Genomic DNA, 11,944 nt, shown 5'->3' with positions numbered 1-11,944 from the left:
ATGTAAGGTGGTGACCACCACTGTTGGCTTTTTTTGGGAGAGCATTGGCTGGTTCCATCCACTACTCTGGGGTGACAGGATGGGAAAAACCAGGGTTTACCAGGCAGGTGTTGGGATTGAGATAGACTTTCATTTTTGAAGCACTTTGCAGTCACAAGTGCTCACCCCTAATTCTCTTCTAGATTGAGCTTGGCCATGGTCTCCCCATGCCTCCCCTGCTTCTTCTCTGAGTCTGAAGGAACATGCTCTCACTGGCAGATGTAAGAACATCTTGTGCTTTATATATATATTTAAACCTTACTGGGTTGCTTGTCTAACTCACCCCTCCAGTAGCTCCAGTAGTCTCCAGTAGTCTCCAGTAGTCTCCAGTGAGACTAATGCCTCCTTCTAAACTGTGATAACCAAGAGATACTTTCCAGGCAGATGCGAATGGGGCTTTAAGGGCTGTGAGGCAGGATGACGAGATCTTGGGTGAGTTTCAGGTTTTACAAAGAACCTTTTGATTTCCTTTTCAGAGGAAACGTAGAAGGGCTTTATCGGCGTAGGTAACACTATAGAGCTGAGTGAAATGTAAATGAAATTCCCAGTTTTCATTTTCCGTCTTCATTTGATATTTGTGGGTTTTAGAAGTAGGACCAGCTGGATTCATCTGCAGAAAGCACCACGTGACTGTGGAGCTCCTTCCGTTGTTAAGAAGTGTGCCTTTGTGCGAAGGGGAAATGTTCTGAAGGCAGATCTGGATGTGAATTTTGGTTCAGACATTTATTAACAGTGGGACCCTAGGCAAGCTAGTTTCTGAGCTTTGATTTCCTCATCTGTAAAAGGAGGATAATAAAGGATGCCTCAAAGAGTTGTAAAGATCAGAAGTAAAATACATGCAAAGAAGTAGAGAGGGCTGTTTCAAGTCACTTACTTTTACTTTAACATACTGCTGGTGGGCCAGGAAAGAGTGAAGACAAAGCCATTGGCTAGTGAGAGGATAGAGGGTGCTCCACGGATGTGAGCTGCATCTGTATGTTTACGTAGACGGGAGAGCGAAGGAGCAAATGTGGGCAACAGCTGTCAGTGACACTGACAGCCAACATTTCCCCAACAGTCACAAACAAGATAAGAGCCTTGCAGGGGCCCTTAACTGCTGGGTTCTGATGGTTCAGAGAGAAAAAGCACATGATGACTTTGAAGGAGGCTGCCTGGCTGAGCTGATCGGATCACCTAGAGACTGGAAATGCTTTCTGGATAGGTACATACATCTCTACTACCCATCTCCCAATCCAGAACTGAGCATCGCAGATGAAAGATACCTCCTGTTGATTTTTTTTTTCTTAGCTGATTGTTTCGCCCTCTGTAGAGTTTAAGTAAGGTGAGGACATGGGATTGTGATAGAGAGCTGCCAGTGTCATTCTTGGCTCTTCCAAAGTGTGGTACTGCAGCCACTGGGTTTGAGTTTTGCACCTGCAGGCGAGGGTTTGATTGGGTGATGCTTTGAGTGTCTTTCTGCTCTAGGAGTCGACTTGTCTATGATCCCTGGGCTGTCTCTCACTTCACTGACACTCACTTACCTAAGTCCTGCCATTCAAATGCATCCATTTTAAACCTTGTTACTAAACAATTGCCAAAGTGAAGGAATTAGCATCAATTCACACACAAATTCAAAAAATATAAATAAATCAGAAAACATTGGAAGGGAAGAATTCATTCATCTTTTTTCTCTAATAGCCTTAGAGATGAAGTAAGGGATTCCTAGTTATCTTATGCTGGCTTCAGAGCTTGGCTAATATCAAACACATACAATATTTGATGAAACAAATGAAGATTTCCATTTTTCTGCAAGCTGAAGATAAGAATAGCTGTTTCAGAGTTGGACATAGATTTATCATAAGCAGGATCATGGATCTTTGAAAATTTGGGCTAGATTGCAAACAATAAAAATCCTAAAAATTCAAAGTAAAATTCCCTAAAATTTGCTCATGGCTTTCAACTGTTTTAGTACTGTCACAAAGATGATCTCATTGCATTCTCTCTTTTATAATCTCTTCCACTTACCTCATAAGGTTAACAGACCAGGAGTTATATGCATTTTATAGAATGTGGGTCCCTGTAGTTAAAAAACAAAACAAAACAAAAAACACATGTCTATTTTATTCCCTATTTTATCTGCAGTGGTTAGCATAATAAACATGAACATGAACATGAAAAGAACTTAAAAAAATGTATGTGAGTGACTGATTTATCAAATGAATGAATAAGAAAACTGAAGTACACACAGCAAGTTAAGCGATACACCCGATATCATTTTGTATAAGTGCCAAGATTTTAATGAAAGAGACAAAAATGCTGTCTTCTGAAGTCAAAGCTCAGAAGATTCCATGATCCTATTGCAACAGCTGTTGGTTTAACAGAACAGTTAAAGAGTTCTGCCATTGTATGAGTCTACGATTTCCCTGAGAACGCTGTGTAACAAACAAGTTTGAATTCTCAGTGTCTTGTAATGAATGTTTATGTTTCTTAGCTAGCCGTGCATCTGTGGTTTGGCTGAGGTTCTGCTAATCTTATTGGGCTTGGTCGGGCTTGGTTCCAAGTTCAGTTCAGGTTCAGAGCTGCTCCAGGGGGCTTATTCTGGGGCCCACACTAAAAGGGAAGGGGATCTCTGGGCCATATTCTTCTCACGCTGGATTACAGGAGTGCAAGAGGACACACCAGCCACGAGAGCACATTTAAAACCTTTGCTCCTATCAGGTTTGCTTACATTTCCTAGACTAGAACAAGACACTGGCCAATCCCCTCAATAGTCAGTGGGGCAGCAAAGTGTATTCTATTCCAAAGAGAGAGGGAGGGACTGTTTGCTAGATAATAATTCCATTTATCACCACCAGCCTGAAGGGAAGAAATTTAATTGACAAATTCTCAAGCTCTCTGTCAGCTTTGTGATTCTTTAGTTCTTGTATAACACGTTAAAGGGAGCTTAGTCCTTTGTCAGTGGAAACTGTCTAGTCATACCCTGATCAGAATTCAAGGCCAAGCAGGGACCATTATTTGAGCTGTGGATTCTGCTGTTTGGTATTCACACGTCCCTAATCATCTTGGAAAGTATAATGTTTTCTAACAGCTGTAAAGACAAGAGATTCTAACATTACAAACTATACATAATATCCATGAAATTACATTGAATAATGTAATGATGTGTTATGCTGTCATTAACACATTATGAATACCTAATTTGAGAGGTTAATGAAATTGACAAACATATGAACACTGTGGGTATCATCAATACCACTTAATGACAAACCTCTTGTTTTCATTTACAGAATCATCTGAAATGAGAAGATTCCATCTTTCTAGCTACATTTTCTTGGTCATAAATTAAGAAGAGTCTGCACGATATGTTTTGTTTTAACATGGAGTGTGAGGTTAGAAAGTATTTTACATTGCAGGTTTATGTAGTAATAATATTTAGAATAAATAAATTCGTGATTATTTGACATGACCATTTGTAGTTTTTTTCTGAAAAGGATTGAACGTGCTAAGGGTAAATATATTTTAGTTGGACAGATTGAAGAGGAAAGTGTCAGGACCAAGGAAAACTGCCCAGGGGAAAATAATTCTCAACAGTATGTTGTATTCTAGTGAAGGAGCCCCCATCCAGTCTGGACTCAACAGTCTATAGTTTTTCATCTTAAAACTGGGAAGATTGATACGAGGAGGCTGTTTTCTTACTCTCTACATCACTGGTTAAGCTTTTTGTTTGACCAATTGTATTTTAAAGCAGTTCAACCTGTATCCATAGATAAATGAATATCAGTAAAACTCAACCATATTAGAAGGGGCCCGTGTTATTTTCATCTCCAATGTAATATTCCTAAAATAATGGATATAATGGATGTCAACATTTTCATATAAAGTAAAAAATGTGAATATGTTTTTCCTTGAGTGTTCATGTTTTCTGTCCATAAATGATAATAATAATACAGAAATAATAACAGGGAGGCCTTTTATATTGCAGAAAGCACGTTATATACATGATCAGATTTGACTTTTTTAGAAATGCAATGGAGTTATAGAGAAGACATCGTGATTCCATTTTGCCAATGATGAAATGAGGTCTGGAGAGGCAAAGGGACTTGGCCAAGGTATAATGGCCCTGACGTGGCAAGGTCATGATGTGGTAATTCTGTGGTTTTCTCATTACACTCCACAGCTTCTGCACCATCAGCCTTCCAGAAGTCATGGCTTTCCACTAGCCGTTTGTAGTGACACATCATTCCGATTATCTTTTCTGATTGTTAAAATCACAAGTATTCATTGAAGAAAATTTGAAAATATAGAAGAGTGTAAGGAAGAAAATAATAACCGCTCTACTTCTGGAATTTAACCGTGCAAAAATAACACACTTTTAACTCATTTTTTTTTCTCTCTCTCTCTCTCACTCTTGCTCTCGCTCTTGCTCTGCCTCTGTCTCTCTTGTTCTCTCTCTCTCTGTGTGTGTGTGTGTGTGTGTGTGCCCGTGTGCCATATACATACTTATCATGTGTTCTTGGCACTTTGCACATATTCAATCAATGCCGTGAAGTCGATACTATTACTATTTCTATTTTATGGATGAAAAAAATTGAGGCTCAGAAAGTCTATGTAACTTGCCCAGGGTCATGTGAGTAGGTCTTTCTTCATGTAAAATATGATTAAGCCTCTTCATGGACTCCAAATCTAAGTGCACATGTGCTGCATTTGAGACTTTTAAGGTAAGAATCAAGCAAGACATAATTCCCTCTGGGTTTTATTATAAAAGAAGTTTCTCGTCTTTGACAGCTTCAGCCCTGCAAAGATGACTGCACTTCCCCACTCAAGGATTAAAAGAAAGTCATATGCTTCTGTGTGAGGCTACCATAATTGGCCTCTGCTCCACTCCCAGAGGCAAGCACTGTACCAGGATAAGTCTGTGGTGAACTATGCGATGTTATTGAGGACGAACAGACCAATGCTTAGGGACTTCTGAAGGCATAGCCTTCATCAAATGGATAATGAAGAAGAGAGATCCCAAGTCAGTGCTGGAAATCACTTGGAAGTTTTGGAATCTTGTCCCTTTTTCAAATCGCCTTACTTGGTGGTCTTTTAGAGCCATATGTTGCGAATTTTCATCTCCATGCAAATCTCATGGAGATCTCATTAAATACAGGTTCTGACTCATCGGTTTGAGTGGAACCTACTGGGTTGTGAGTTTCTAACTAACTGGCAGGTGGGGCTGACACTGCCGGTCCATGGGCTATCTCTTTGAGAAGCAAGTGTCTGAAGCACCCCGTCTTGGAATAGTAGAAATACCATTGCTTGGCTGCCACTGCAGCCATTTGGAAACTTTAATTAAGTAAATTATTTATGCTTGCCACAGAACTCTTTCATTAAATGAAATCTCAAGTGGTACCTGGGTGTGAAGATGAGTCCTTTGGTTGCAGACTTGCCTTGCACCTGTGTTTGCATAGCAAGCATCCTGTTTCTCATTAGTGGATGTGTTCATTTGTGGTGATTGGGTAAGAAATTGTGTAAGTCCTGAGAAGGCAGAGCTAAAGGCCACCTCGAAGCCCTTCTGTGACCCTCTGCTCTGTCACTGCCTTCACAGAATCCCAAGACAGAAAGAAGAGCTGCTCTGTTTGAAGAACAATTGGGAGCCCCAGGACCTGCCGCTGTGCCCACCTCTTGTTTTCCCACCCACAGATATGGTCCCTGAAGTATCCCATGGAAGGAGAGGTGCTGGTGGGTCAATCTGATGCCTCCTGGGTTTCAGCTCAGCTTCACCCCATGTTATCTGTGTGACCTTGGTCAAGTGATGGAATCATTCATGGAATTCCAGAGAAAGTTAAAAAGATAAAGTGTCTAAAATGCTCAACAGAGTGGCTGGTCCATATTAAGTACTCAACACATGTGAGCTATTACCATGGCTGTTAGGATCATTATTATTACTGTTGTTGTTAGTTCGGGGTCTCTGTGGGCCACTGTTTGAAAGCCTTCAGTGTAGGAGCAAGAATGCAAGATGCTTAATCAGAGGACCTGGGCTCAAGTACCTGTAGCTTGGGCAAGTAGCTCATGTGAGGTTGCAGAGCCCTAGTTCTTGCATCTATAAAATGGGGATAATAGCAGCTACCCTGAGAGCTGTTGAAGGATTAACTGAGATAATATAGGTAAAAAGCACATCAAAAGAAATAATGTATCCTCCTAGTCAGTTGTTGGTTTCTAAATAGATGAATTCCTAAAGAACCATTTACTCTGAAATATTAAACTTTGTATTGGTGCCCATTTATGCATCATGTTGATGAGCTCATTTTGAATGATACATAGATCTGTTTCCCAGAATGATTGCAACATCTTTCAGGAACCTTTAAAGGCAGGTCTTAGCAACTTGGAATGATTTAGTCTCCACTATGTAAGCCTGGAGACAGGTGTATGCTTGGGTGGGTTCATGGAGGGGTTCGGCTTTTTGTGTGATGAACATGGCTATCTCCACCACTGTATGTCCCTCTGGCTGGCTACATAACGGAAAATTTCTCAGTCACTAAAGCAGGAGGCTTTCTTCTATTCTCTGGTCTTGAATTTTTTCTACCCACAGGCTTTATGCTTTTAATATTGTCTCCTTCTTTCTAATGTTTTCAAAAACTCTTCCAGCTCATTAGGGAGAGAAAGTTTCTACCACAGAAAACCTGGGACGAAGAGTCAGGTGTGGACTGTCACTCTTTGATTGGCAGTAGGAAATTAGAATGTCAGAAAATGCAGAATTTTAGAATCTAAGAATTCTGGGAAAATCAGAATACTCTTATGTCAAAATCTTCATTGTCACCTCCAAAAATATTTCAGCACAGTGCATAGAATTAGGTGTTTTACAGAGCAGGTTAAAAACAAACAGTCTTTAATGTTTTTGGAGAGCGTTTTTAGTCTACAAAAGCAGCCAAACCCTTTTATTCAACACAGTCTCAAAGATAAACCAAATATGATAAATTAATCAGAGACTCTTGCTCTGGCTGAGGTTGGGGGGAAGGGGAATGCTTGAAAAGGATGCTTGATGCCCCAAGTCTGCCCCTGAGAGGAGCCCCCAGAGCCCTGGATGCTTCATTGAGTAGTGGAACTGAAGACTCTGCAGATTTCCAAGCAAACAGCAGTGAGTGATAAGATATGAGGCCGCTGTAGACTAGTGGTTTCTAGAGTCCACCTCAAATTGATACTATTCTTGTCCTAAATCAGCACCCATTCTGCAGGTCTGAGCAGGTCTAGCAGGCAGCCCTGAGTCTTTTTCTTTTTTTTTTTTTTTGAGACAGGGTCTTGCTCTGTTGCCCAGGCTGGAGTGCAGTGGCAGATGATGGCTCACAATAACCTCTACCTCCTGGGCTTAAGCAATCCTCCCTCCTTAGCCTCCCGAGTAGCTGGGACTAAAGGTATGCACCACCATGCCTGGCTAATTACTGTATTTTTGCCATGTTGCCCAGGCTGGTCTCGAACTCCTGGGCTCTAGTGATCCACCCAACTCAGCTTCCCGAAGTGCTGGGATTACAGGCATGAGCTACCATGCCCGGCCTGCCCTGAGTCTTTGGAGACAGTCTTATCTGCATTCATTCCTTCTGGTCAAGGTCTCTCTTCCTGACTTGCATTTCTGTAGCTTCTTTTCATTCCTGACCTTGTCCCAACTGCATATCATCATGGATTGAACAGTCTCATCTCTGATCTAGGAAGATATTCCTTTTAATTTATTCCCATTTTTGGTATCAATAAACTCTACCCTTCTTTGCCCTAGGTTCTGTTAGGTGACTGGGTGTGCACAATGAGGACTCTGAAGAACACCAGGTCAGAAGACTGATCCCACTTCTGAGCCTTACAGAATCTGGAGGTAGAAGAGATAAGGTGTCAGAATTACTTTACAACATCCCAGGAAAATGTTCTTCTAACTCCTGCCTAAAAGCTTCAGTGATGGGAGGCTCACGGCTTGTGCAGCCACCTGCCCTTCTGATGATTGTCTCTCGTTGTTCAAGGCCACACATTTCCTCTTGTCCTTCAGGCTTTCAGAGTCCACTTCATAACCAATGTCCAGTGATGTCACTCCTCTTGGCCTCACTGTCTTCACTGATCACGTGGTGAGAGGAGCACTGGGTTAATTAGCATGTGTGAAAAACCCTGAACGCCATCAGACCCCCAGCTCATTCTCGTTAGTGTCAATCAGGTTGCTGCTATGGTTGTTGCTATTAGGATAATTGTCACGGCCACTCTTTCACCTTCTGCCTGGCTCCTTTGGCACCGCTTGGCTTCATTAGACCACTTGCTGGTTCTCAGACACACCATGCACCCACACAGCACCCCGGTCCTACAGTGGCTCCTCTACAGAATGCCCAGGGCACCCTCCTTCCCAGCATTCCTGACCTCACCATGTTCCCTCTCTCCTGAAAACCTTGACTCACCCTCTGGAGCTCAGCTACAACCCAAGTTGCCCAGGACACCCCTAACCTCATGTGGGAATCTGATGCCTGGGGCTCAGGGGCAGCCTCTGCTACTAGCAACTCTCTGATATTGAAAAATGTACTCACCTTCCCTAAGCCTCCATGTCCTTATTCTTAAAACAGAGATAATGCGTTTATTGCAGGTTGTTGTAAATATGAAATGAAATGAGATATTTAAGTTGTGTGTTGGGTAACACATCAGCCATTCCCTCTTTCAAACACATTTTTCTACCTGATCCTCACAGCAGCCTGGAAGGCAGGGATCTTTGCAGGTGAAAACACTCAGCTTTGGGAGTGGCTGATGCAGGGCTACCCAGTTCCTAAGTGCTTCATTCAAACTTGAACCTAGGACTTTGGAATTTACATCTTTTGTGTTAGCCACTGAAAATTTGCAAAATTATTGCTGATGGATCGAGTAGGGTCTCAAAAAATTCTCAAATCAATTAGATCAAACAGAACTCTGTGATATTCTGATTTTTAATTTTTATTTATTTACTTGCATTTATGTTGGGTTTTGATTGCAAGATTCTCTGGAGAAATCAACTAAAATTTTATTATGAAGTGATATGGTTTGGCTCTGTGTCCCCACCCAAATCTCATCCGGAATTGTAATCCCCACATGTCAAGGGAGGGGCCTGGTGGGAGGTGATTGAATCGTGTGGGCAGTTGGCTCCATGCTGTTCTCGTAGTGAGGAAGTTCCCACGTGATCTGATGGTTTTCATGAGTTCTCATGAGATCTGATGGTTTTAAAGTGGCAGTTTCCCCTGCTCACTCCCTCTCTTTCCTGCTGCCACGTAAGACATACCTTGCTCCCTCTTCTGCCGTGATGGTAAGTTTTCCGAGGTCTCCCCAGCCAAGTGGAACTGTGAATCAATGAAACCTCTTTAGTTTAGAAATTACCCAGTCTCAGGCGTTTCTTTATAGCGGTGTGAAAATGGACTAATGCATGGAGGAATAGATGGATATAGAATAGAAGTTGCTTTCTTGTTGCTGGGCACCAAAATGGGTTTTCTAGGTTGTTTGGCTTTTGGGGGGCCTGAGAGCCCCCCTAAACACAGGAATTTAAAAGCCTAAAAGCCAAGTAGCCTCTTCTGACATAGTTATGATGGTTTCTCTCACCCAGGATCTGCGTATGGGAGTAACAATACATAGCTCACGTTGAAAAAGTGCTTGAGGGTACACAGGATGTTTTTTTCAGCCCCACACTTTGGTTGATGCAAGCCAGCCAGCAGCCCTGTGAGGCTGTGTGAGTGTGAGACTTACTACCTCCAGCCCAGCCTGCCCATGCTGGCTGTCCTGCTAAGCCCAGCGGGAGTGGCCTGTGCCTGGGTCTGCTGCTGTTCCTCACCCCTCACTTCCAAAGCCACATCAGGCGTGCTTGTATCTTGAAGACTGCAGATCCGCCTTGAACAGGAGCCAGCTCTCATCGCGTCATTCCTGACAGATTTCTTAATTAATCTGTTCAGATTGTCAATAATGTAATTCACTGTTGATTTAGAAACTAGTTATATGAGGACTGCTAGGGCCATTGTGGGAAAACATCTGAATAATTCAGCTAATAGATGGGAAACTCACCCAGATTGCCAGGGCACAGGGAGGGAGCAGCTAATTCGAACGGGATGAGCTCAAGTAGGGTGATTCCGGCAAATTCCAGGGAGCAGGGAGAGGTTGTCATATTGCTGGGGGCAGCAGCTGCCTGGTTTAATTATTGTCATTTTGGTTTTTGGAAAAAAGCACATGGGCCCACACTTGCAGGCAGAGGCCATTAACACACTCTTGAAAAAGAGTGGAGTTTCAGTGTAAAGTACACGATGTGGCTGATTCTGCCTCCGAGCTGTGCTCACATGTTAGTGGGGCTTCTTCTAGGCATGTTGTATTTATAATTTCAAATAATGTGACTATAATTTGAAATTTGTGAATTTAGTAATAGGTAACATAAGAGAACTATCAAAATGACCTTTCCCCCACTGGGAGATTCATAGTTGTTTGGGTTTGTCCCAGGATTGTGTAGATGTCTTGAGATGACGGTAATCATCCTTTTTATACTTGGGGCCATGGTAGAAAATGCAGTTTTTAGATGGGTGAGTCTAATGATGTGAAGAGTCTTACATAAACATAAAAACCCAATTCTATTTAGTTATATACTTAACATTTTGTTTTTATTGGAAATAATAAAATTATATGGAGTTGAGCTATACTAAATTTTTTGCTATGGTGGCTAGAGTTTTCACAACCCTTAAGTGCAGATAAGTTAGTGTTTAGATGTAAATGTTAAGAATTATGGGACTTTGGGAGGAAATATTAATTTGGTTGCATTTATCTGCAGTGTCATATGCTTTTCTTCTGTTTCTCTATCTTGCCTTCTCTATCTTCCAACATCCTCACATGCACAAGAGCACATGTATGCACACACACACACACGCACACACGCATTGCCCTGTTGGCCACCTCTCTCCCAAATTTCTATCCTGAAGATCTTCAAAGAGAAAGAAAGACTAGCCATATCCAATTCCAATATTTTGACACTAGTACAATTCTCGCACAGGAGAGTCGTCCTGCTTGAGATATCTTGCCTTATATCTTAACAACATAATGGTTGATTTTATGTCTGAACTAGATTGGGAACCTTAGGGGAGAGAATTGGCTTTTGAAAGCTTAGCAAACAGAGCTTCAGCAAATAATTTGTCTGTGAATCAATGAAAGAATCACAAATACACTGTCTGTAAATGAGCTCTGGGTTTCCGATGAATGCGCCTGCTACCGACCCTAGCGTGACATGTGCATGGCAGCCCTGAGGATCAGGTGCGGGTGCACATCACAGAACACCCCACGGACAGACGCTCCAGTGACACAAAGGCTAGTTCACTCTCTCTGTGAACTCAAGTTGTGGATGGCTGGGTGACCGTGGCATGGTCACCCCCACTCAGGCCCCTCCTGTCTTATTCTTCCACTATGCTAGCTCATGGCTTGCTTAAATCTCAAGGTTATCTCATGGTCAAGATATTTGTGGGTGTTCTAGATATCACATCCATATTTCAGAGAGGAGAAAAGAGGAAGAGGGAAAAGAGTGCCACTCCCTTCCCTTCTGCTTTTAAGAGGCAGCCTTTCTGAAAGCCCCCCCGCCTTGCCATTTCACCCCCACATACACCCCCACATACACCCCCACATACACATTTCATCTTGCACAGCCTCTGCCAGAGCTCAGACGGCCACACCCAGCCAGAGAGAGGGTGGTAAATGTAGTCTTTCTAGTGGAACATCCATAACATTGAGTAACATATGCTGTGTTCTAGGGAGGCGGAGGGACTGGCTATTTGAAGATATTTTGCAGGATATGTCATAATACCTAACCTATTCCTAGCAATAGTACATGCTTGAAAACAAGCAATTATAACTTTAATGAAACCACAAATAAATAATTCCCGTATTTTATAGAGTGCCCGAGTATTTTGAATTGAGAAAATAATTTGCAAAAAAG

The 11,944-nt window shown here is 42.2% G+C and overlaps 1 protein-coding gene across 1 annotated transcript in view; it reads left to right on the top strand.

Annotated features, from left to right (window-relative positions):
• The first annotated feature begins 373 nt into the window (after nt 1–373).
• The window catches only part of LOC105486527 (putative uncharacterized protein encoded by LINC00299), a 30,096-nt gene continuing 18,525 nt past the window's right edge, over nt 374–11,944 (top strand). Inside the window, exon 1 of the mRNA XM_024794326.2 lies at nt 374–1,234. Coding sequence (XP_024650094.1) covers nt 1,047–1,234 — 188 coding nt within the window. The 5' untranslated portion in view covers nt 374–1,046. The remainder of the gene's footprint in view (nt 1,235–11,944) is intronic.

This window comes from Macaca nemestrina, chromosome 13, assembly GCF_043159975.1.
Source record: "Macaca nemestrina isolate mMacNem1 chromosome 13, mMacNem.hap1, whole genome shotgun sequence".
In the NCBI taxonomy this organism is placed as follows: Eukaryota; Metazoa; Chordata; class Mammalia; order Primates; family Cercopithecidae; genus Macaca; species Macaca nemestrina.
This window is presented reverse-complemented; position numbering and strand designations above follow the sequence as displayed.